This window comes from Melanerpes formicivorus, unplaced genomic scaffold (assembly GCF_026170545.1).
Source record: "Melanerpes formicivorus ecotype bairdi unplaced genomic scaffold, bMelFor1.0.p_v2 SCAF_10, whole genome shotgun sequence".
In the NCBI taxonomy this organism is placed as follows: Eukaryota; Metazoa; Chordata; class Aves; order Piciformes; family Picidae; genus Melanerpes; species Melanerpes formicivorus.
In genome coordinates this window covers 22,852,178-22,878,309 of record NW_027142362.1, presented here as the reverse complement: position 1 = coordinate 22,878,309, position 26,132 = coordinate 22,852,178, and the positions used below count along the sequence as shown (strand labels likewise).

Here is a 26,132-nt window from a genome sequence, read left to right as displayed (position 1 = left end):
TCTGACCCCAGCCTGTAGCACTGCATGGGGTTGCCATGGCCACTGTGCAGAACCCGGCACTTGGATGTGTTAAATCTCATGCCTGCTTTTTCTTCCCATGCTGTCCCCATCTAGTTTTCTGGTCTTAGGTTGGTTCTCTGAAGGCTAGCCTCCAAGCACTGGGACTTTCAAGGGCATATGAGCCGTCAAATTGCAAGTTGAGTGTTTCACAGTGTGAAGAGTCTCCCATCAACACGTGAAGATGTTTGAATGACTTTTCTTGACCACCAGTGGAGGCATGTTTTATTGCTTCACATCACACCGTCCTGAAGTTACATCTGTCTGATGGTAGCTTAACTTCAACTGTTTAAAATAGCTCCTTTGTGAGTCATAACTTACGAGAGATCAGAATTACATGGCAGGCTTTGGGCAGGCGCTGCGCTGCAGCACGTCTCTAATGCTACGCACGCCTGAGTTTCTTTCCGAGACGTTACAGAGGTTCTTGCAAGTTGCAGGATAAGGTTCTGCCTGGTTTGTGGTAGAAACACAAAGGACTTTCCACAGTGAAATAAAATAAACACATGTACAGCCATTCTGCAGATCTGAAAGCTAAAAGAGCAAGCGTTTCCACGCACTTTTGCTCAGCCCCAAAACATCCCAGTGAGTGTGCATACCTGTGCGTGCCTGTGGGTGCGAGCACAACAGAGGAAGAGAAAAGCTACCAGGCACTGAGCTGCAGGAAGAAGGTATAATTTCCACTTTCTTTCTGGAAGATGTTTGTTGCAGCTCATCCTCATCTCATTTATGGGAATAACCTAGGAGGAGATCAAAGCATGGGATGAATCTCTGTTCTTAGAAACTGCCCATACCATGGGCTTCTTGCCAGAATTTCAACAAGGACTCCTCTAGCAGCTGCCCTATGGCCTGAAACCAGCTTCCCTGGCTTCACTAGCCCTTGATCAATTTTCTACCCAGGTCAGTTACTTTTGCTCACAAAAACTGCCTGGTTCAGCAGAGGGACTAGGAGGTTGAGCAGTGAGAAAACAGTTGTACTCCAGGACGAAGATGGTTGCAAACCTATGAACCTGTGCCAGAGCTTCTGGTACAGATGGCTGCAACACAAGGTGCTCGCAGCTACCAGATGCAGAGGAACAGTCAAAAGGGTAATGGCACATTCTCAAACAGAGACTTGCCCCAACAGTTGCTGTGCTGCAAACTTCAAGACTGGCCCTCAAACCAATGGAGCTCACCAAACAGCAGGAACAAAGCACAGTGTGGCTGAGTGGGAAGACGTCCGGAAGAGCAAACCAGAGAGGTGCATGGCCTCGTACCCACATGAAAATTCCTTTCCTGAACAGAGAGTACATTGCTCCAAGATGTCAGGTTTCAGGCTCAAAACTGTCTGAAATGCTTTGAAGCCCCTTTTGAGAACTGGACTTGCCCTAAAGAAAGTCTGGCATCCCTAATCCTAGAACCAGGCTATCTGTTCATTATTTATTACTGACTTGGTTATTGAATAGATTTTAGCAGCTACTCAAAGACTGAAAACTCAATTCTGCCCTGGTCTTGCACCCAGGAGAAAGCAAATAGCATACTTGGTACAGATATTTATTTATTTTTTAAACAGAGAAGATGGATTTCTTCCACAGATGGGGGAGGGGAACACAGCAAAGAAGCAAGTGTATTTCTTAATTAACCATAGAAACAGAACCACTTTCCTGAGTCACTAGTTACAGTTCCCCATTAAGTGAGATATTACATCATGACATCCCCTCCCTAAAACTGTCAGGGCCCCACCTTACCACTAGCAAGGTTCCTTCTCCTTTTGCTTTCACTGCAGCTGTTCCAGCAGCACCTCAGTGGGCAGAATTTTTCCTGCTACTCCCAGCTGTCACTTATTCCCAAGCTCTCTTAAATGAAACCTACTCTTCACTCTGCTCCCAGCCTTCCTTTGCATGGATCAAGTCAGCCATCATCTTTTAGGTTTCTTTTGCAAAAGCAGCACTCCATTCTGAGCATCCTCACTACGGTTCTGTACACTTCTAATTGAATCCAACTCTTCAGGGACAGAGTTGTATGTAGCACTCCACAGGAATCAAAGCCATGGGGATAGGCTTCATTTTTCCTCATTTCTACTAGAAACAGCTCACTCAAAATATATTGGGGTTAACTAATGGCACTAGGATTGAGTAGATAGGGAAACTGGAAAAACTGTATTTCTTGTGTTTTGCTCATTGGGTGCAATTACTGGGCCCCTCAGTTTAAGAAGGACATCGAAACACTTGAACGTGTCCAGAGAAGGGCAACAAGGCTGGGGAGAGGCCATGAGCACAGCCCTGTGAGGAGAGGCTGAGGGAGCTGGGGTTGCTTAGCCTGGAGAAGAGGAGGCTCAGGGGTGACCTCATTGCCCTCTACAACTACCTGAAAGGTGGTTGTAGCCAGGAAGGGATTGGTCTCTCCTCCCAGGCAAGCAGCACCAGAACAAGAGGACACAGTCTCAAGCTGCGCCAGGGGAGGTTTAGACTCGAGGTGAGGAGGAAGTTCTTCACCGAGCGAGTCGTTCGTCATTGGGATGTGCTGCCCAGGGAGGTGGTGGAGTCCCCATCCCTGGAGGTGTTCAAGAGGAGATTGGACGTGGCACTTGGTACCATGGTCTAGTCATGGGGTCTGTGTTGATAGGTTGGACTCGATGATCCTTGAGATCCTTTCCAACCTTAGTTATACTGTGATACTGTGATACTTGATTTATGTAACGGTGGTCCTGGTACCATTAAGAGAAATTGAGTGAGTTTTTCTTTTAACAGAGCACAAGCAGAAGAGAGATACGGGAAAGAGTTGATTCAGATTGCCCGGAAAGCAGGAGGACAAACAGAAATCAAGTAAGGGATTCTTGTCTTATCAGTACAAATGAAAGAGTTTGGAAGCACTATCTAACTGAGGTGTTCTGCCTATGACTAGAGCGATGAAATGCTGACTTCAGTGTGTTGCACAGCACTTTACAAGGTATAGAAAAATCAGGGAAATGCCAAAGTCCTTCAAAGCAGGAGTCACAAAATCTCAGGGAATAGGTCTTGTCTGAGAAATGTTTTTTTATTTCAGGATTCCTAATGGCATTTAGTTTTTGCTTCCAAAAGCAGATTAAGTGATGGGGGAAAGCAAGGAAAAGATTGTTAAATGTTTAGGATGGTGACTTGGCAGTTCTGGAAAGCCAGTGGACACTGAGTGACTGTGACAAAAGCAACAGCAAAGATACCAAAAGACACACACTGTGTGCTTGAGAGCAAACACAAAGTGCAAAGGCAGCAAAAAAATAGCTTCTGCTGCAGAAAACGAGACTTAGCTTAGGAGTACAAACTCCAAACTTCTTTGAAGGGATTTCATTTGAAACAGGTCAATGGAACTACTGAAACAGACTAAAATGACATACATTTTTCTCAGTCTCCTCTATTCATATCTTAGATCATGTATAAACTGTGTTGGGAGGGGAAGATACATGTTGGCATGGGATTTAACTTAATAAACACTGCTGATAAACTGCTGCTGTTATTGATGGCAGCAGCAATAATGAGACATTTTGTCATTATTGTAACAAGTAATAATGCAGTAATAAGGTGGCAGATGATGAAGATCTGGGGTCACAGAAGACAGATTTGAAAGAGACCTCAATCTAAACACAAACCAGCTCTATTGATCCCTGGGGGCTGCTAACCTCATCCATCCCATCTCTCGGTTCTTAATTGCAGTCTCCTTTTCACATTGATTTATCACTCTTGGTGTGAGTGCAGTATCCTGCTCGTATGTCATGGGAAACCTTGACTTCAAAGCCTTGCCCCACCATGACATGGAAGCCCCAAGCAATCACCCATAGTGCTTTCTAGAGGTTTGGTGGTGGCAAAACCATTACATTAACCCAAGCATCTGGTTGCATTGGAGAGCATTGAGGCTCACCCCAGACTATGTGCAAGCCTCTCCTCCCTTAGGGCTCCACCTTGCCCCTGAACAAGGCAATAAGGCACTGCAAGGTTCCTAGCAAAGGCTGCCAGAGATGACACCTTCCTGGTGTCTCAATTCACAGATGTAATAAAAGAAAAGGGAGAAGAAGAAACATTATTTTGCAATCAAAATAGCAGATTAAGGATGGATGTCTTCTTCCCAAACCAAAGGTCAAGGTCAGTATTCCACGATTAAGGAAAGGCTCTACCTTTACTTCTTTACTGGCAGTTCAGGGCTGGCAGAGCAAACCTGTTTAGAAACAGCTTTGGCTGCCCTTCTGTGACTTAGTGGAAAATTCATGGCTCTGACTTTTCTTAAGAGATTATAAAAGCTTGATTTAGAGGCAGAGTGAAGTCCCAGAGTCGGGATATGGATCCAAGCGCCCCTCCACTTTGATCCAGCAATATTCTAACTTGGCACAGAGAGAAGGCTGAACGTACCAACAAAGCATGCTGCAGGGCTGATTTACCGCATTCCCATGACCCCACACCTGGCCTGGGTAGTAACCAGCTTTGCACTGATATTTTTATCAAAGCAAATGTCTTACTACATCTGAGATGGAGAGAGGACACTGCTTTCTGTCCTTCAGCATTCTCTGCCTGTTTAAGGAGTTACAGAGATGGGCAGTGAAGGGCATTAGTCCAGCATAAACACTTTAAAATCAGAGAACACTAGGGTCTATCCAGGCTGGGAACAACTCAGGAAAAGGAAAGGTTTAGTTTGAATGTCTTAAAGTTTTGGAGATGGTGTGAAGCTTCTGTTTGTTTAGATGACATTGATTGCTGACTGCAGTTTGCTTCCAAGGTCAGTCTGGCAGTAAGACCTATAACAAGGAAAGCTGGAAAGGACTACGCTACAGCTATCCCTGTCCATTATTCCAAGTGCTTCCTCTTTCACAGGACTCCCTGCTATCACCTGACACACTGAGTCCCAGTGCTATTACAGGTACTTGACAGGCTGCACGGGGCTGTTCACATCTTTAAATACAGCTTTGGGTAGCAGCATTTCACAAACAAAGCCCAAGGAAGGCCTTGTGCAGGTGTTTGTATCTAAAGCTTGCATTTGACAATCACCAGGAAAAAAAGGAAGCTTCCAGGTTTCTTTGCAGACCACCCTACAGAACTTCCTGTGCCATTCCATGCACTGCAGAGGAGCAGGGATTACTAATTTTAGATTGCTCATTTTCTTGCTAATGTAGAATTATTGTCCTCTAGTCTTAAATTCAGTCATCTGTTAAACATCTCACATACTAAGGCTTTCTGTCACCTCTCCTGGGAAATTATTTCACACTCCAGTTGTTCTCAGTATTGGGAAGGTACCTGATACCCTTTCCAAAACAATCAATAAAGGAACTTAGAAAATCCATCTCTAATAATTACCTCAAAACTTCCAGTATCAGAACATGCCCAGAAGACCTTAAGACAAACAACTATCAGGCTAATTAGTGCTGATTAGCACAACTTCTGAAAGAAATATATTGGCTGCAAAACCCCTCCCATCACTGCACCAGGACAAAGCAATGCTCTGTAGCCGCCATGGAAAGCAGAGGAGGAGAGCAGCATCTCAAGGATGAAACAAGCAGCAGTCCCTGTGCAGGGGCCTGTTGGCAGAGTATCCATGGCAAACCACACTGCAGCCAGTGCCAAACCTGCCCAACTGGAGACAATGGCATCAATTAGGATCATAGAATGGCCTAGCTGGAAAAGCCCTTAAGATCATCAAGTCCAGCCACAACCTAACATCACCCTGTACACAACTGTTAGACCATGGCCCTAAGCTCCTCACCCCAAAGTCTTTTAAACACCTCTAGAGATGGTGACTCCACTACTTCCCTGGGCAGCCTATTCCAGTGCCCCATGACCCTTTCAGTGAAGAAATTTTTCCTAATAGCCAATCAAGACCTCCTGTGGTGCAACTTGAGGCCATTTTCTCTCATCCTGTCACTTGTTACCTGGGAAAAAGGCCAGCCCCCACCTCACCCCAATCTCCTTTCAGGGAACTGTAGAGAGCAATGAGGTCTCCCCTCAGCCTCCTCTTCTGCAGGCTGAACAACCTCAGGTCCCTCAGCCACTCCTTGTAGGACTTCTGTTCAAAATTTATGTTCACCACTTCACGTGGTGGACAGCCCAGCAGAGCCTCATGGGCTTATGTCCTCCCAGTACCGCTGTGAACAGCTTTTCTTTCCACCTCCAGAAGCTCAGTCGTTGGCAGCTACCCAGCTATTCTGACCTCAAACCCTTGGGTGCTAAAAAAATGTAAAATGAAAAAAAACAACCCTTTCTATTGCTTCCTGTGCTCAGAGAGAGGAGGGTCTGCTCAAAGGAGAAATCAGGCAGCAGCGGGGAGGTACTGCCCAGGTTGTTACTTCGGCACAGCCAGGACTGGCACAAAACTGGGAGCTGTTGAGGAGAAAGTTATTCACTGAGAGAGTTGTTGGCCATTGAAATGGGCTGCCCAGGGAGGTGGTGGAGTCACCGTCCCTGGAGGTGTTCGAGAGGGGATTGGATGTGGCACTTGGTGCCATGGTCTAGTCAGGAGGTCTGTGGTGACAGGTTGGACTTGATGATCTTTGAGGTCTCTTCCAACCTTGGTGATACTGTGATACTGTGAAAACAAAGCACAGAAAACAAGCACTGTGAGTAAATGTAAGCAACAGGGAGAAGCCTAGGGAGGTCTGTAGCACACTGCACCAGGCAGTGGATGTGGATGAAGAAAACAGCTTGCTTCCAAGCCTCCCCTGTGCTGTAGAAGCTTTTAGTTCTGAACCAAAGTAAAGAATAATTTCCACATTTTTTTCAGGCTCTTCTTTTCTGCCCCCACTTTTGCTTCATCTGAAGCAAACTGCTGAACTCAGCTAAATGTATAAATAGAGTCAACTGCCCATTTCTAGTTACTGAAAGACACAGATGAAGACATATGCTGCTGACTCTAAAGAAAGATAGCTGTGAAGGCTCGCTGAAATGGAACAGCAACTCTGGGACCTCTCTGCACTGCCTTGAGAAAAAATCTATGTGAGAGCAGCCATCAGGTTTCAATCCTATATGCTGTGCAGTGTTTGTTCCCTCAGCATTGTTACAGCTCCTCAGAGAGAGCTGACCACTCAGGGCCTGGCACTGTTTGTGCTTCATAGTATCAGTCAGGGTTGAAAGGGACCACAAGGATCAGCTAGTTCCAACCCCCCTGCCATGGGCAGGGACACCCCACACTAGATCAGGCTGGACAGAGCCTCAGCCAGCCTGGGCTTAAACACCCCCAGGGATGGGGCCCCAACCACCTCCCTGGACAACCCATTCCAGGGCTTCACCACTCTCATGGGGAAGAACTTCCTCCTCATCTCCAGCCTGAATCTCCCCACCTCCAGCTTCATTCCATTCCCCCTAGTCCTATCACTACCTGAGATCCTGAGAAGTCCCTCCCCAGCCTTCCTGTAGCCCCCTTCAGATACTGGAAGGCCACAATGAGGTCACCTGGGAGCCTTCTCTTCTCCAGACTGAACAGCCCCAACTCCTTCAGTCTGTCCTCACAGGAGAGGTGCTCCAGCCCTCTGCTCATCCTCCTGGCCCTGCTCTGGACACCTTCCAGCACCTCCAGATCCCTCTTGGAATAGGGGCTCCAGAACTGGAGGCAGTACTCCAGGTGGGGTCTGCCCAGAGCTGGGTAGAGGGGGAGAATCACCTCCCTTGCCCTGCTAGCCACACTTCTCCTGCTGCAGCCCAGGATCTGATTGGCTTTGCGGGCTGCAAGTGCACAGTGAGAGCTCCTGTTGAGCTTTTAGGCAAGTCTGTACTAGGACACTTCACTACTGAGTATCAGCAGAAATATGACATCACAACCTGGGAAAAGGTATGGCATCTCCACCTGCAGACTCCTTAGCACCAGAAATGAGAGAAACCACTTTGACCTAAGAACTAGTAGAGGACAAGTTTCTAGCACTGTGATGACTTCAGTGAGGTCCTCACTGTTCTTTTTCAGAGCAGCGTTGGAACTGGCCATTGTCAGCCTACAGCTGCAGACTAAACTAAAATGGGAGAGGCAGACAAGCTACAAAGAAGTACAGAGGAGGTTTCTCAAAGAAGCTGGTGTTGGTTACCATGGACATGGCAAATGAACATTCCAGCTCCCAGCTCAAGAAAGAAAAGTTCCCTGTAAGTGCTGCCTACCGGCCAAAGGACACAGACATTCAATAGTTCAGCCTGGTTCAAGCAAATGCAGGCATTTGCCCCTGCCTCCAGCACTGCAGCTGGTAGAAATTATTTCCTCTAGGGAAGGGAAGGGAAGGGAAGGGAGAAACCCTCTGTCCAACCCCTGACACGGATCTAACTCAGCACTTCCTACAGGCCTTGCAGGTTCACTCTAATATAAAGAAAGAAGCCTAAATGCAAGAATGCTCACATGGGCTCAGACCAAAATCCCTTCGGCCTAATATCCTGTCCCCAACATTAGATGCCAAGGGATGAGTAGAAAAGGGCAAGAATATGAACGTATTTCTCCTAAACAATGTTCCAGCCTGAGCAGTTCAGGGTCTGCCACACCAGCAGAAGCTTTGTATGTAGTAGCCTCCAGTGGAATTCTTCTCTCTCTCTCATTGAAAACCCTGAAGCATTTTAGCACCCACTGAATCCTGAGAGAAACCAATGTCCTTCCCTGTTGAGTGCAGAAGTGTCTTTTTCTGTGTTGATTTTTAGCTCACTTCACTACACTAGCTATATCAGACCAGACACATGTTGCAAAAGGAGATTGGTTTCCTTACAGTGGGGTTCCTCAACACACCTCTGCACTGGTGAGCTGCAGTTCACTCTCTGCTGTGGTTCTTACAAACAGTTACACTTACAACCACTTAAAAACTCAGCTCCATTATGACACCAAAACCATGGAAAAGGCTGGCAGCTTCCCTCAAGCTCGTCACCTGGATGTGCCAGCACAGTTATGCATGCAGGCTGTGCCTGGGAATACAGGTAGCTGGGGAGTCTTAGAGAAAGCACTGGAAGGAGAACAGGTATTGCAAGAGAGCATGAGAGAGGGTATTAGTTGCAAATGTACCTCTTGAGTGGGTTAGGGCTAGGAGAGGACAGGGAAGGCCTTGAAGAGTGGGCAAAGTGTGAGAATGATCCTCGAGGTCTCTTCCAATCTTAGCTATACTGTGATACTGTGAACAGAACAGAGTGGCAGGATGGATCCTGCATGCAAATGAGCTGTGTAGCTCACCCATCCCAAGTCAGGCCTGAAGTGCATTTTTAAAGTGCCTTCATTCCTACACCTTGTACTAAGTTTAAAGGCCTGTTGTTTACTTTTAAATAACTGGAAACACCGTTTCATACTCTCTAATTATAAAAGAACCTGATTGTGGCCTTCCAGTATCTGAAGGGGGCCTACAGGAAGGCTGGGGAAGGACTGCTCAGGATCTCAGGCAGTGGTAGGACTAGGGGGAATGGAATGAAGCTGGAGGTGGGGAGATTCAGGCTAGATGTGAGGAGGAAGTTCTTCCCCATGAGAGTGGTGAAGCCCTGGAGTGGGTTGTCCAGGGAGGTGGTCGAGGCCCTGTCCCTGGGGGTGTTTAAGCCCAGGCTGGCTGAGGCTCTGGGCAGCCTGATCTAGTGTGGGGTGTCCCTGCCCATGGCTGGGGGGTTGGAACTAGATGATCCTTGTGGTCCCTTCCAACCTTGAATGATACTATGATACTATGATACTATGAAATTATGAAAAAGACTATCACAAAGCTCCAGATGTATATTCCTGGCAAATGCTAGGCTACACCAACATCCAGTGGGGGAGAGGGATCCATATGTTATGAAGTGTAAACTGTGGTGGGCTCTCCACACTCTGTGTTGCAGAGATGGGAAAGGATGTACAGAAACTGGGGATTTTCAGCTAGCTACAAACTCAGATCAAGTGTGCAAGTGTGTGTTGATAGCACACACAGCAGTGGTGTCTTGATACGCTAGAGATGACTCCCAGCAGAGCTTGTGCCTTTGAGAGGGAACACCTTTCAGGCTGCAAGGTGACAGGCAATTTCCGTCCACTACCTTTGGGCAGCTCCTCAGCAGAGTAACATGAAAACAGGATACACTAAAGCCCAGTTTTCAGGTGCAGCCACAGTTTCAGCTGAAAAAGAGTCTCTGGAAACTCTGTTCTTGTGTAAAATAACTGCTGTAAACTCGTAGTAGCTGGTTCAACCCTGCCTAGTCCGACAACAGCTACTTTTGTTATTTGCTTTGCTGGTCTCTTCTTATGTACATGATTTTCCCTCTTGCCACTTTCTTCTTTCCCTCTTTTCCACTACCATCTTCTTCAGAACTCAGGAAAGGGTAGTTTCTTCAAGTCTGTCTCTGCTCTGCCCTTCTCTGCAGTGCCTGAAATAGAATATTTCAGCGAGCCTGAGGTGAGGGCATCTGTAACGAAATGCCAATTGCTGCTTCCTCTGTATAAACAGCGTGCGTTTGTCACGTAATATACAGGATCCTCTGTGTTCTTCACACAAAGCAGGCATTTTTGAGCTGAAGCTAAAAGCCATTTTGGAAGGTCACATCCTTCCATGGCAAGTTATTCTCTCCTCAAATGTCCTGAGCCCGCACATACCTGTGGTGACAGGTTGGACTCGATGATCTTTGAGGTCTCTTCCAACCTTAGTGATACTGATACTTTATACACTTGTGTATTGACCGTTTCAGGGCTCTGTAAAAATGGACCTGAGTGCACACTCTGAAAGACTTCTGCTCAATTCTCGTTAAATCCAGTCTAGACACTCTCTGGTGATGAGGACAGGCATTTCTGGGTAGCATTGCATTCTTTTCAAGAGATGTGAGGAAATTCAGTTTTATGTTAAAGGCATAAAGTTAGTTTTGAATGCTTTCTCATCTGATTTGACTGGCATAGGTCATTTTTGAGTCACAGAGGTTTCTAATTTGTTATCTCTGGGCACGGTTTCACAGTGAAAAGGTGGTACTTGGAAATGCCATCCTGTTTGCTTCTCTGCCTTAGCAAAGTCTGGGGTAAGGCATCCATGCTCCCTGTAACCAGACCGCTCCTTTTGGGGCTTTTTTCCCGCTTCTGACACATACATGGGAATATCCAAGCACCAGAACCAAAACACAGGTGCAGGCACACCACAGCACTTCTGTTGCTACCTTCATGAGAGATGAACTACACCCCTCCCGACACTATTCCCTGTCTGATGCACAGTGCAGCCTCCCGTAATAGGTTGATATGACTACTCGTGCTGTCTTGCACCTTGCTGTAACAAATTTATAGACAGACAGAAGCTTGGACTCCCCTGATCATAGTTCTGATCCAGTTCTGGGCCCCTCAGTTTAAGAAGGACATCGAAACACTTGAAGGTGTCCAGAGAAGGGCAACGAGGCTGGGGAGAGGCCTTGAGCACAGCCCTGTGAGGAGAGGCTGAGGGAGCTGGGATTGTTTAGCCTGGAGAAGAGGAGGCTCAGGGGTGACCTCATTGCCCTCTACAACTACCTGAAAGGTGGTTGTAGCCGGGAAGGGGTTGGCCTCTTCTCCTAGGCAACCAGCACCAGAACAAGAGGACACAGTCTCAAGCTGCGCCAGGGGAGGTTTAGGCTGGAGGTGAGGAGAAAGTTCTTCACCGAGCGAGTTGTTCGTCATTGGGATGTGCTGCCCAGGGAGGTGGAGGAGTCACCATCCCTGGGGGCATTCAAGAGGGGATTGGACGTGGCACTTGGTGCCATGGTCTAGTCATGGGGTCTGTGTTGATAGGTTGGACTCGATGATCCTCGAGGTCTCTTCCAACCTTAGTTATACTGTGATACTGTGATACTGTGATACTGTGAAAGGGTGCTGCTCATGCCTGTCCTTCCCCACAGGTGGCTTCAATATCATCCCACAGCTGGATCCCTGTGCAGGGATCTTTCCAGCTGCACTAAGTGGTTTGGCCTTTCTGTTTATAGATCCTTTGAGAAACAAAGAAACAGCCTGGCAAAATTAATTCTTTGATGTTTCCCCACATCCCCAGTAAGCAATTTTAGACACGGTTCTCATGTGAAATACTCTGTTACGTGCCTGGCCTAGGACTTGTCACTGACTTAGTTCCCTCCCTGTTAGAGAAGACGCCACTCCTCCCTCTCCGTTTGAGACCAGACGCTTCTGAACTTGTTTTCTCACACTTGGTTACCACCACAGGTCAACAAAGAAAGAAATGTTGGTAGAATAACAATGGGTCTTCCTTGTGCAGCAGGAGAAAAGAGAGAGATTAATTGTGGCCTCAGAGAAGACTGGCATTGGGTTGGTTTTGTAACCATATTATCAGGATCTAAGTTACCAGAGGTGGAGGGGGAATAGGACTGTGGGAAAGTGGTCTCATCTGAGAGTTCATCTGGCAGAGGCTTCTCCATTTCAGAAAGAATATCTTTTTAAAGTAGGAACACAATATTTGTAGATCATCTTGATGTTAAAATGGAAAGCTACCAGGAAGGAAGGTGGGGTTATTTTATTTCACACTTCTATTTACCAAGCCAAGGTAGAAAAGAAAGACAATTTTTAAAGAGCTGTGGTTTTCCGGTTAGAAGAACCTGTTTTACCTTCCTGTGTACAAGACGAAAAGGCACTCTCTGAATGACTCAGTTCAACCATCAAGCCTAGAGCTGCAAAAAAAAACCCCAAAATCCAGCACAAAACCTGTGTGGTGTAACAGTCTATGTTGCCCCTGATGGAGCTCTGCTAATCACATCTCTAGTACAATAAGATTCAGCTTTTCATAGTTTCATAGTTTCATAGTTTCATTCAGGGTTGGAAGGGACCACAAGGATCATCCAGCTCCAACCCCCCTGCCATGGGCAGGGACACCCCACACTAGATCAGGCTGCCCAGAGCCTCATCCAGCCTGCTCCTAAACACCCCCAGGGACGGGGCCCCGACCACCTCCCTGGACAACCCATTCCAGGGCTTCACCACTCTCATGGGGAAGAACCTCCTCCTCACATCCAGCCTGAATCTCCCCACCACCAGCTTCATTCCATTCCCCCTAGTCCTATCACTACCTGAGATCCTGAGAAGTCCTTCCCCAGCCTTCCTGATTGCGAAGCGGTAGGCACCAGAGCCCTATCTACTGCACACTTCCTGGTGATCCCTGTGTCACCTGGAACTGCCCAGTGCAGGCTGCCCAAAAATGAGCAGAGAGAAAGCAAACACAGACTGAAGCTGGGACAGGATCTCTTTGAAGTGCTGTAATCCCATGCTGTTACAACTGTGTTCCCCTTCTGAACCAACTGTCAGATAATTTTGCACAGTGTATAAAATGGATTTATGCTCAGATGCAGTGGTTACCCACCACTCCTCATACCTGTCCTTTGATGGTGGCTGAGGGTCAAACAAGGCACCTCTGCTCAAATACAGGATGCATTTTCTGTCTTGAAAGCAGGGGAGAGGCTTTACTGAGAGAAAACCAAAACAAGGTCTCTATGCTGTTAGAGAAGAGACACAGGAACTAGTGATCAGTGCCCAACTGAGAGTGAGTTGCCCTTTCAGCTTTGGTGTGCTGGGTAAATCTGGGTAAGTTCACTTTAAAGCATTTTGCAGTCTACAGAATAAGAATGCTAAAGAGTGGGTGAGCATCAGTGTAATGAGCTTCTCCCCTTGGTTTTCATGTTCCCCTAAAAGCTCTGCTATTCTCTTCCTCCTCCACTTGGAACAGCAAACACCTAAATATGCATATTTTACAAGAGCAGCTCAATTCTGCTGCCCTTGAGTAGCAGGAGACTACATCAAATACAGGCAGCAGCCAGGATGGGTATTCCAGAAAATGATAACAACGTTTGAGCCACTAGATGGCAAAACCCACCAGAAGTTGCTGCAGAGTGGCTGCTGCACAGGCTCTACCTGGTCCCCCTTATTCCAGATTCAGAATCAATCCTGTTTCTGCCAGAAATTCATTTTGACAAATCCAATCTCTGTATGTCCAAGGGGGAGTCGTTTAACAAACACACAGAGTAAATTTGTGTCTGAGCCTATTTTCAACGAGGCATCTGCAGGATGCTCCGTGTCAGGATGCCCAAAGGGAAGGCTGGTGGTGCTCTCTCTTTAGCTGGACTGGTTTAACAGTCTTCCCGAATTGGCAAAACAATGCCAGAAGTGGGCAATAATAACAAGGGCAATTCACAAATCTTCCATTTGTCTTGAATGATTTTCAACCCTAGATTTTCTCATCTGACCACAGAACAGACAAGCAAACAGAATCAATCGCTACTGCAATGCTAAGCAGTGTAACAACCTGAGAGGATAAACTACCAATAACAAACTGAGAGGATCAAGTGAGAAAATGAGACACCCTCAGAACAAAGCCTTTATCAATCCTATCAGAAAGTCAGACCCACCCAGAGGAAACAGGCAATAGGTGCTGTATGCACAACCCAGCGTGGCCACAGTCCAAACTCCCTGCACAGCAATGGCAGATTTCAGTGGCGGAATCGCAGCCCCTAGCAGCAACGAGGAGTTAATCTATGGTGTTGCTGCTGCAGCCAGCACATCCCTGCAGCCCAGAAGTCATAAAGGAGCACCTGATGGATCCAGGGGGTCAGCACCAGATTTATGCATTCTCTCCCACACACAACACGGCCCAATGGCATATTTGCTGCTCCCTTAGGTCTCATAAGAATGAGGGATCTGATTCACTGATTTTAGAGAATTGTTATAAAAATAAGGAAGGAAATAGTTTGAGTCTATTTCAATTCACTCATGGGCTAGGGCTTTGCCCCAGCCAGCAGCTAGGGAATTGGCTAGAAAAATCTTTCATGGGAGGAGCAAGAGGCCAGAGTTTTCTGAAAGGGCCATTAGAGACCATGCAGGGGGCAAAGCAGTCACCCTCCAGGTCAGAGGCAGGTGCTTTATTGTAGCAGAAGGCACACCCATCCTTAGGGAAAGCTTTGCATATGGCTTATGACCATGAACTACTCTGGTAGCTCAGGTGCCTGGGAACCAGAAAAGCAGCAAATTGCTTTTGTCCTTGATATGTGCTGAGAAAGTGCTATTTTTCAGTACCCACTACAGCAATTTTGCCAGTCTCTGCATAACCTCAATCACCACAGCAAAGGGGAAAATCTCCTAACAGGGCAACACAGCGTGCAAACAGTAGGTGCTATTTGCAAGTGTCCTCTATTTTGTACAGTCCAGTATTTACCCATTTCAGGCAGGAAGCTGCTAGCACATTCCTCATCTCCTATTGGATAAGCCACACTAGAAAAGGGAAATTTTTATTGCTTGTATATCTGTAATTTTTCCAAGTAACCCCTTCCAGATAAGAAAGGGCCATCTCTGCTGCTGACATTCCACTTGTCTCCTAATTGCTAGCTTTTAATTATCTTAGCTGGAGGCACTACTGGCTCAGAAGAATAGTGAAGAGGTGATTGGGAACAGTCAGCATGGCTTCACCAAGGGCAAATCCTGCCTGACCAATCTGGTGGCCTTCTATGAGCAGGTGACAAAATTAATAGCTGAGGGGAGAGCAACTGATGTCATTTACCTGGAGCTGAGCAAAGCCTTCGACACTGTCCTGCACCACATCCTGGTCTCCAAGCTGGTGACACATGGGTGTGATGGGTGACCACTAGATGGATAAGGAACTGGCTTGATGGCCGCACCCAAAGAGTGGCTGTCAATGGCTCCATGTCCCAGTGGAGGCCAGGGACAAGCAGAGTCCCTCAGGGATCAGTCCTGGGACCAGGCTTGTTCAACATCTTTGTGGGTGCCATGGACAGTGGCATTGAGTGCACCCTCAGCAAGTTTGCTGCTGACACCAAGCTGTGTGGTGCAGCAGACAGCTGAAGGGAAGGGAGGCCATCCAGAGGGACCTGGACAGGCTGGAGAGGTGGGCACAAGCCAGCCTCATGAGGTTCAACAAGAGCAAGGGCAGGGTCCTGCAGCTGGGTGGAGGCAATCCCAGGCACAAATCCAGGCTGGGCAGGGACTGGCTGAAAAGCAGCCCTGAGGAGAGAGCCTTGGGGGTGCTGGGGGAGGAGAAGCTCACCAGGAGCTCTCAGTGTGCACTTGCAGCCCAGAAAGCCAATCAGATCCTGGGCTGCATCAGGAGAAGTGTGGCCAGCAGGGCAAGGGAGGTGATCCTCCCCCTCTGCTCAGCTCTGGGGAGACCCCACCTGGAGTACTGTGTCCAGTTCTGGAGCTTCCTATTACAAGAGGGATCTGGAGGGGCTGGAAGGTGTCCAGAGCAGGGCCAGGAGGATGATCAGAGGGCTGGAGCACCTCTCCTATGAGCACAGACTGAAGGAGTTGGGGCTGTTCAGTCTGGAGAAGAGAAGGCTCCCAGGTGACCTAATTGTGGCCTTCCAGGATCTGAAGGGGGCCCACAGGAAGGCTGGGGAGGGACTGCTCAGGATCTCAGGTAGTGATAGGACTAGGGGGAATGGAATGAAGCTGGAGGTGGGGAGATTCAGGCTGGAGGTGAGGAGGAAGTTCTTCCCTATGAGAGTGGTGAAGCCCTGGGATGGGTTGTCCAGGGAGGTGGTCGAGGCCCCATCCCTGGAGGTGTTTAAGGCCAGGCTGGATGAGGCTCTGGCCAGGCTGATCTAGTGTGGGGTGTCCCTGCCCATGGCAGGGGGGTTGGAACTAGATGATCCTTGTGGTCCCTTCCAACCCTGACTGATACTATGATACTATGAAAGAATACTGTTTCCTTTGTGTTGTGAAAATGAAGTCTCCATCAACCTCACTGCAGTCTTATGATTTGAAAAATGAACCTTCCCAATGTTAAAGTGTTATTAGGACAATATTGGAAAGAAATACTCAGTCCAGCCTCGTTTCCCCTGAATTATCTCAGGAAATTCATCACACCAAATGTGGCTGAAAGAGTCAAACAGCTCCTTACTCATCTCTCCTGGCTGAGAGGCTTTTCCATGTGTTTCTGCAAGCTTAGTTTTGGAAGTGGATGGCGAGGCAGTGAGGACAGGCCCAGCCTTTCCCCTTGCCTGTGCATTTTTCTTAAGCCTGGCAAGGCAGCCTTGCTGCTGGGAGAGCAAGCTTTGATTAGGAAACAGATGTCCAGACGAAATTAACCCAGGGCAATTAGGATCCTTCTTGTGTCTCTCCTGACTCCTGAAATGGCCCAAGAGATACAAGGATTTCCCTACCCATCTGCAGTCACACATGGCTGGGAAGCTACATGAATCCTCTTTTGGGCTATTTTAGGAGCCAGGCTTCAGTCAGGGAGGCTGCAGCGTCTCCACAGGCTTTTGCCTGGGCTGCTGCCTGGGATAGACCCAGGCTCTGTGGAGCTGCCAGAACTGTTTCCTTCAGGGAACAGCACACTCTGGGATTTGTAGAGCTGCTTTCTAACTCTGGAAAATTAATAAGGTGAAAATGCCTTTTACAGGCTGCTTGTTCCATTCTCCTTATTTATATGCTGGTATCTTTGGTGCTTCCTTAAAATGGACTCCAGCTTGCCAAAAATCAGTGCATCAGGCAGTTACCATCAGTACCCTTCTGCTCCTTTACATTGTAGGACTACTTAGGTATGTACTTAGGACCATGCAGACAGGCAGGATAGCAATTCTGTTTGCTCATCTCCATGCAATAGCTTCACAGCCCAGCACCCATGCCTGATTCCACAGCACAGTTTATTCTTGCTGTGCACCATTTGTGCCTTCTAAAGGAGAGTGAGCTGTGCCACACGGGGGTGCTCAGGCGGCATAATACAGAGGATGCTGCATAGCAGAGCTGCTCCGGCTTCAACGGTGACTGAGGAGGAAGTAATTGCTGGTGCTGCATTCAACACAGAGGGTGGAGCTGGTTTCACTCTACCCTTCAGACTAATGCTCCAAACCCAAATCCTCCTGACTGTCTTTATTACTCCATTCACTCGTATCCTTTGGCAAGGTGTGAGAACAGGGAAATGTCTGTTGAGGCTCACAGACACAAATAGAGTGGGGTTAAAAAAGAGGGTGCACATCAAGAGTGATGCAATTCCTTGCTTCATGGAGCATTTCATTGCATTTCCTGATGGTAACAGACTGATGCTATTGTGCTTGTTAGCATGGTCAACTTTTATTACCAGACTATTAAGAGTTTTATCTTTATGTGGATCTTTCAGGATTCTGAGGGGAAAGGTTTTTTTCTCCAGATTCACAACCCATCCTTTGAGACCTGTACTAACAAAGTGCTCTTGTTTCTGCCTCACAGCACACTGAAGGCAGCATTTGAGAGGCTCAAGCAACGTGAGTATTTACATCTTCCTTCCTGACCTGGGCAAGACAGGTACACAATCTGTGCCCTCTGGGGTCTTTCACCTTTTCCTTCCTCCATTTCCAACTTTTCTATCCCAGTCTGTAGTGCAGAAAATGAGGAGAAAGGATGTGGTGGGAGTCCTCCAAGGCTGGGCACTCAATCAGCTCTCTGGTGGCAAAGAAAATGGCTTGTTCCTCAAGTTATTGTTATTTGGATCAAGGCATGAAATACCAGCTCTGTTCCCTCTTTTGCAAATCACTGACATCAAACCAGCTTGCTTTCTAAATGTGCCCAAGGCTAAAGGAAACCCCTTCACACACAGCAAATGCAGGCCAATAGGACAGTGTACCTGGCTTCCAGGACCTGCTGTGGAGATAAAGCCCCCTTTGAAAAGCAGCTGGTCAATTATGGTATCTTTAGAGCCTGGGTGGGGAAACTCAATGTTTCTGCAAAACATGAGCTTCCATTTCAGAGGCTCCAAAGCCAACAAAAGCAGAGAAGCCACCAGCTACATCAAGCAGCATCAGCCAGGTGCTCTGAAATCCAATCCATCTCTGCAGAGTCTTGGATATTTGCAGCTTGCAACCTCCTCTGTAACCATTTTTGCACAAGGCTGGATGTGACTGGGAAGCAACTGCCCAGAGCAATGACAATCCAGCAGTATAGCTGGGGGGAAGCAGACACAGAGGGTGGTGATGGAGGTTATTTCTCCTTCCCTCCCTCTGCACCACAGCATCTGAGCCCCAGCCCCATAAGGAAGGGGAGTATCTGGGGTAAATGGAGCAATGAGGATATCCTCAAAGTGCAGCTGGCCCTGCACTTGCCAAGGCTGTCCCTGAGTGGGTGCTGCAATTCTGCAGCAAGCAGCCTTACCCATGCACTTTGCAAGCACTGAAAGCACCTGCAATAAAGCCCTGATTAGGTTGGGTGAACCCTCAGCGATGTCAGTGCACACAGAAATTGAGGGAAGTCCTTTTTAAGGCTGCCCTGTTCGTGCCAAGTCAGACAACAGTCACTTCCTAGAAATACCTCCTGAAAAAAAATGTGACATCACATTTAAAAAGCTTTCTACTGACTGTGCATGAATTCTGATTTGCTTTAGAAATCGAAAGTGTTGGAAACTCTCATATCCAGCTGGCAATAATGCTGAAGGATGAGCTGAAAGGGATAGAGGAGTTCCGAGAAAGACAGAAGGAGCAAAGAAAAAAGGTGAGGAACTAGAGAAACACTGAAACAAACTGGCTCAGTGGTCCATGCTGATGACCTGTCTCCAGCCATAGGCTGTGAATGCTGCAAAAGATGGTAAAACATGCCCAGAGTGCCCTGTTCACTCCATATACTAGACTGTGACAGAAAATCTCTCTCTGCTCCCAGCTGGAAATAAAAGTAGCTCTCTGGACTCAGGAAACAGAGGCTTTAGTCACTTTTACTCTCTGCAATGTAACTACAGATACTATTCTTATTCCTGTAAGAACTTAATCCTTTCTTTTAGCTTCTTTTATATCCTTGCTAATTGGGTTTCTTTGCTACCATCCTGCATGATCTCCAACATGCATGAAATTAAAGGGGTAGCACAGACATTAAAAGCTATAAAAGGAAGTGTGGATCATGCTGAATGCAATGCCAATATGTACTGAATTACAAATGTGTGGAATAAACAGCACACAGTTGATGGTGTAGAATAAAAACTGGAGCATATTTAAGGCCACATAATCCCCTGTGATCTTATCAAGATCTAAGTCCCTTGAAAAAGTAGCTCTCATAGTTTCATAGTTTCATTCAGGGTTGGAAGGGACCACAAGGATCATCTAGTTCCAACCCCCCTGCCATGGGCAGGGACACCCCACACTAGATCAGGCTGCCCAGAGCCTCATCCAGCCTGCTCTTAAACACCCCCAGGGACAGGGCCTCGACCACCTCCCTGGACAACGCATTCCAGGGTCTCACCACTCTCATGGTGAAGAACCTCCTCCTCACCTCCAGCCTGAATCTCCCCACCTCCAGCTTCATTCCATTCCCCCTAGTCCTATCACTACCTGAGATCCTCTCAATACAAGCAACAGTGGTCAGGTTTGCACCTCCTCTGGTTCCATAGGGACAGTCACTTATCACCAAAGGAATAACATGAAATACCCAGTTCTTTGCTGATATTTTTTATATGACCATTATCCAATGCCATAAACATCCTGTGTCCACAACCCTGACACACAGGACCCAGGTACAGCAAAGATCTCTAAATATGGAACTGGATAAAAGCAGCACTGTTTCTGAGCTTTGAGGTTCACAGTGGTCTGATTAAGCCAATAAGGCAAATCATAGAATCACAGAATCATTTCAACTGGAAAAGACCTTCAAGATCGTAGAGTCCAACTGTTCCCTAACTCTACCAAATGTGCTGCTAAACCACGTCTCTCAGCACCACACTTCTGCAGCTTTTAAACACCTTCAGGGATGGGGATTCAATCACTTTCCTGGGAAGCTGCTCTGCTCTTTGAAAACCCTTTCATTGAAGATGTTTCTTCTAAAATCCAATTTAAACCTCCCCTGGTTCAACTTGAGGCTGTTTCCTTTTGTCTTATCACTTGCTATTAGAGAGATGAGACTGACCTCCACCTCACTACAACCTCCTTTCAGGTAAAGGCAGAGAGTGTACATCAGCACCTGTATATCTTCCCCTTCACTTTGCCACTATGATTTGGGGGGGGAAAGAAAGAGCCTCTGTCTCCTGGTGACAATAATAAGCCTACAACTTACCTGGAAACAGAGGGGCCTGGAAAAACTGCTTTGGAATCTTAGGCAAGATTTTTTCCTCCATCTAGTGTGTGGCTGTAAGGAAATCAATATTAGATAAGCTAGTTGGTGTCAGCACTTTTGGTAACCTCCCAAACTGCTGTAATTTCACTGTGCTGTTTAGCCCAGGACAAAGCAAGCCTCTGGGTAGCCCTGGAGAGAGTTTTGCTTGAGCAGAGTGTACAGATTAAAGGACTGCAAGTCCCACTGAAGAAACTTAGACCCTGCCAAGCAGGAGCATATCTCACTGTCACATAAGGCTGGGCATATCACAACTGAAACCATAAAAGAGAATTCAGCCCTGTCCTTCCAAGGATGACCAGATGTTGTTATGGAAATCAAACTGCATTGAGCAGACATTTGCCAGAAGCAATGGAATACAAGTTAAGACGACCCTTACTCATACAGGTGAGACATTGATCTGGTCTGCAAAGTTGTGGGATTATGCTCCTGTACTAGCAAAGAACTCTGCTGGCAGAGCTGGTGGGCACTGTCAGTTGGTGTGCCACTACTTAATCTCCGTAAGGGGAAGAAAAAAAGGGAGGGAGGAAGAAAATTAAGATCTGCATCCTCTCTGCTACTAATGGAACCACTGAAGCAGAATTATCTTGGGTTTTTTGGTTGGCTGGGTGGGTTTTTTGTTTGTTTTGTTTTGTTTTTACCTGGCACACTCTTTGCGTCACTTAGAAACCTGTCATTTATAAAAGCAGCGTGAAGCAATTTTTCCCACAGGCACATGGCTTGTGGAGAGGCCCTAATGATGGCTTTCCTAATCCTGACATCCAAAAAGCAGAGGAAGAATTCCAAAGTGAGAAATGCTTACCTCTGTGTTTCTTACAGTATGAGGCTGCGATGGAGCGCACGCAGAAGAGCAAATTGTCCGTGTATAAGAGAACAATGGAGGTAAGCAAGCTTTGTGTGGCTTCCTTGAGGCAAACTGGCTCCACTTTGAGGCTGGGTGAAAACTGTGTCACACATAACCTATATTTAAAGAGAGATCAAGAATGTGTGAGTGTGCAAGAGTGTGTACGAGAGAGAGAGAGGAGGCGATTCCTGCTAGGAGGAGGAAGCTGAACTGATCTTCCTGCTGCACTCACTGAAGTGTCTCCAAAACAAACACTCAGAAGGTGGATGTGGAATGCACAATGCCCCTGGTCAAATAGAATTCTGTTCATTCTGGGCAAGGATACTTACAGGACCAAACAATTTTTCAGTCTGTGTAAACACAATTTTCAAAACAGTGAGGGAATCTTGTAAACAGGAGGAAACCTCTCCAACTGGAAAGCTTCCAGGTACAGGAACTGCAGGCAGCTGGTTTGGGTTTCCAGTGGGCAGTTGCCTCTAGTTACAGGTCTATCAGTGGAACTCTACTAATGTTTTATTTAAACATGGCTGTTCTAAGTGAATCTCTAAGGAAAGGGAGGGCTTTAGGTGCAAATATGAATTTCTCCTTCCAATGGACTACACCAAGACTGTTACCTATGGGGTGCTGGCTATGCCTCGATAGCTTGGAGCAATGGGTGAGGCAACTCACTGACTTCATCCACCCAGTGCTCCAAGTCACACTGTAGAAATGACAATCCAGCCCCAGGGGCAGCCTAGGAATGTGGCCTCCTGATTCTGCTAGCTCAGACAGACTTCTGATGGTGCTATAGTTGCCTACGCAATCATGACCACCTGTAGTGGTTTGAGCCTTAACTGAGAGTTAAAAGCTCAAATGGGGGAAAGGCTGAGAATCAATTCCCCACTCCCCCCCCACCTCCTCCCTCCAAACAGGGAGAGGAAGGAAAAAAAAAGGGTAAGGAGCAAATCCACTAAGCAACAATCTGGAGTCAGCTTGGAAGTAGAGAGGCAAATAATTTTTTTCTTCAAATTATATATATAACAATAACAGGGGAAAAAAAAAGGTTCACAAGGGCAAGGAACAAAAATGGATGGGAGGGGGACAGAAAAGAATAATACAAAACCAGTCTTTCTCTGAGGAGGTGCAGAGGCAGCAGGGAAAAGGATCAGGTCCGGCCATGTGGCTGAGGATCAGGAGGGCAGCTGCAGTAGCTCTCATCCAGCAGAGGCAGGAGCCAAAAAGGAGATCCAACTGCTATGATGTCCTGCTTTTTATACCCTAGCTGGGCAGGGAAGGGGGAGTGGAAGAGACTCAGCTTTCCCAGGGGGGAAACGCCCTTCAGGGAGTGTAAAGTACCCGCAAGCCCTCCCCCCTGCTTTCTTCTTTTGTTTTCAGAAAGAGGCGTTAACCCACCACACCACCCCTGGAGGAGCTGGCTGCAATTGTACAAAGCAAAAAACTCCAGGGCTGCATGAAAAGCACCTGATTTGTGCTGCCAGACTCTACCCTCACTTTTCAGTTCTATATTTCTCTCTCTTTACAGCATCACCAGGAAGTTTTCCAGTTGCCCAAAGCTGGGCACTGATTTGCTCCTTCAGACTGCAAACCAAAAAATACCTGTAACACCACGCTGGAGACAAGCCAGCCTTGTTCCCTAACCCAAACCCTTGCATTCTGTTTCATTCCAACACAGGCAAAGAAGACCTATGAACAGAAGTGCAAGGAGGCAGATGAGGCCGAGCAGTCCTTTGAACGGACAAGCGCTTCAGGCAACCAAAAGCAAACGGAGAAGGTACCTTAGGTGACAGTGTTATTTAGAGAGAAAAACTCTTTTTCTTTCATTCTCAAGGTATATAACAGTGCAATTGAACAACCCATTCTGTGAGATGCTAGGGGCTGGTTTCCCTTCTAATTAACCCTTTGGAATCAAGGTGAAAACAAAGCCTGTTACCAAGGAGGTCTTCTTTGCTGACTCCTTTGGTAACCCTGATCTGATTCTGCAATAATCCCACGTTTATTAAAAACACTGGGAAGGGACTAACTTCCCTAATGAATTTATCCAATTGCTCTGTGAATCTTGAAGGGAAACAGAATGAGGTTTTCCTCTGAAGTTACTCATGAAGAAAGGAAGCAAGTCAGGAGTACATCATGCAGTTAGATTTGCCTTTTGGTCAACGGCATTAGGTAGGCAAGGTGTCTTATATTAAACTGCATATTTTTCCTCAACGTTTTTCTCCTTATGCTTAGTTTAATTGCAACTAAATTTACAAACTCCAAAATAAATCATTGGAAATTAAGGCACTGAAGTCCTTCATTGCCTCGTCTTGATACTTGAGGCTGACAATTCACTAACTTTTAATGGGAACATTTTACAGCGGAACAGATGGAGAAAACAAAATAAATGAACTCCCTTTGGCTCGATAAAAATCAGTGCAGTGTAAGCAAAAAGGATCAAAAAAAAAAATCATCTTGAGGAGCAGGGGGATGGAGACTCTAAAAACAGCATCAGAATTTCATATTTATTTCTAGCAGTCGCTAATCTTTGAGGAATAAAACCCTTCAGCTTAGCTGCAAAGAGGGGATGAAATCCTAGCCCTGCTGAATTTATGCCAGGACATTTAGCAACTTCAATGGCATCAAAATCTGACCCAGCTCCCTTCATGCAGAAGGCTCCCAGGGTGCTTCACTGCCATTACTTCCACACACATGCCAGCACGTTTGAAACGTGCAGAGGCATCTCACAAGCAACATGTCAGCTGTTTAATTCTGCGCAGCACGCACAAACAGTTTGGGCCGGGAAGCAAATACGAATGAAGCTTATGTTCCCAGCTTACCACACGTTTTCCAGCCAGCTGTGAGGAGGAATATGGCCATGAGAACCCCTACCTGAGCCTTGTCTTGAAGGGCAGAGTGGAAGAATGCATTACACTGATGTCTAGAGCTGCGCATTAATGTGTTGTCATCACCATCTGTGCAGAAAGACCTGGGAGTGCAGAGCTGTCAATAATAGCTGTATTTTAATTTGTTAAAAGACACAGCTGTTTTTAAAAGAAGAAAAGCCCTACCTAGAGTGAATTTTGCTTTTAGGCCCTTGAGTTGTTAAGGGAAATAGTCTGACATTTGCAAAATATTTTAAAGGCTATGTTCTTTTCATCCATGTATTACAGGAAGAGGTTGGAGGATGAAGAATTCTAACTGCCATTTATTTCTGCTTAAAAATATCCATTAGATAAGCACATCAAACACTGGAGAAACAACTAAGCCAGCAGACACAGGTTGGATCATACCAGCACTGAACTGCTGTGGCAGAGATATCTGAATGGAAAGATGTGAATTGCCAGATTTCCCTTCAAGGCAGTGGACCTATGAATGCACCTGTGAAATTCTGGTCCCTTCTTCTCCATAGCATGCATTAAAAAAGAAAATGTGAATAAAGACAGAACAGCCAAGAGGTGTCTGCAAGTTCCTGTCTTTCCCCTAGAAGGTGAAAGGGAGCAGGCAGCAGAAAGAGTGGGGCAGAAATTAATTGGGAGTGTTTCTTTTCTTGTTTCAGAGCCAGAACAAGGCCAAGCAATGCAGAGATGCAGCAAATGAAGCAGGTGATGCTCTTTTTGCCTCTGAACTAAGATTTTTCTCAGCAATGATCCACCAGCACACTGATTTTAAGAGAGCACCATCCAAATCACCCAGGCTGGCTCTGATGTCCAGTTTCCCAAATCACCTACCTAAAGATTATTGAAGAAGCTTCTAAAGAACAGGAACCCGATAGACACATCCATTCACTTTGCTCTGTGCAAATGAGAGACTCCTGCTTTCATTAAAGAATTTATAGAAGGCCTCTTGCAGGGACTTCACTTTGGAAAGAAAATACCTTCCAGAAGCAAGTTTGAAAGCACAAAAGACAGTCACTCAGATTGTCCCCAGGCAAATCAGATACACAATCCCTGTGCTCCCTGTACATGAGCATGGTAGCATTCTGCAGCCAGAAACCCAGTTTATGTCCAGGCCAGCCCAGTATATGTCTGAGCTGGCTCATGAATTCAGGCTTGACCCTCACTGCCCATATAAAGGTTTACACTAAACCCCACGGCTCACCTGACTGGCTCTCCTCTGATTCACATTATCCCCACTGTAAGGTTTACAGATGATCTGCAAACCATGTCCAGCCAGGTTCTTCAGTCTAGTGTAAAGTTGCAAGGAAAAAACCCACACATCTTTTTGGCCCACCAGTTTGAAATTCACACATTCTTGTGCTACTGTGGCAAACCACTTGCCTCAAGTGTCAAGAGGCACAGCAGACTCCTCACAGGCAAAAAAGAGAAAAAGCCTG

At 46.7% G+C, this 26,132-nt stretch overlaps 1 protein-coding gene and 1 long non-coding RNA gene across 3 annotated transcripts in view; one reads left to right on the top strand and one right to left on the bottom strand.

Annotated features, from left to right (window-relative positions):
- Nucleotides 1–26,132, top strand: part of PSTPIP1 (proline-serine-threonine phosphatase interacting protein 1) — a 71,108-nt gene that overhangs the window by 24,774 nt on the left and 20,202 nt on the right. For both annotated transcript variants that reach the window (XM_068144273.1, XM_068144272.1), the window contains exons 3-8: nt 2,784–2,858; nt 18,124–18,158; nt 19,271–19,377; nt 21,799–21,861; nt 23,496–23,594; nt 25,356–25,401. In XM_068144273.1, the coding sequence (XP_068000374.1) occupies nt 2,784–2,858; nt 18,124–18,158; nt 19,271–19,377; nt 21,799–21,861; nt 23,496–23,594; nt 25,356–25,401 (425 nt within the window). The remainder of the gene's footprint in view (nt 1–2,783; nt 2,859–18,123; nt 18,159–19,270; nt 19,378–21,798; nt 21,862–23,495; nt 23,595–25,355; nt 25,402–26,132) is intronic.
- Nucleotides 194–26,095, bottom strand: LOC137443996 (uncharacterized). Its single transcript, XR_010988034.1, has 5 exons — nt 25,898–26,095; nt 21,782–21,939; nt 20,923–20,994; nt 654–794; nt 194–507 (listed from the first exon to the last, which is right to left on the bottom strand). It is a non-coding gene; the product is annotated as an uncharacterized lncRNA (long non-coding RNA).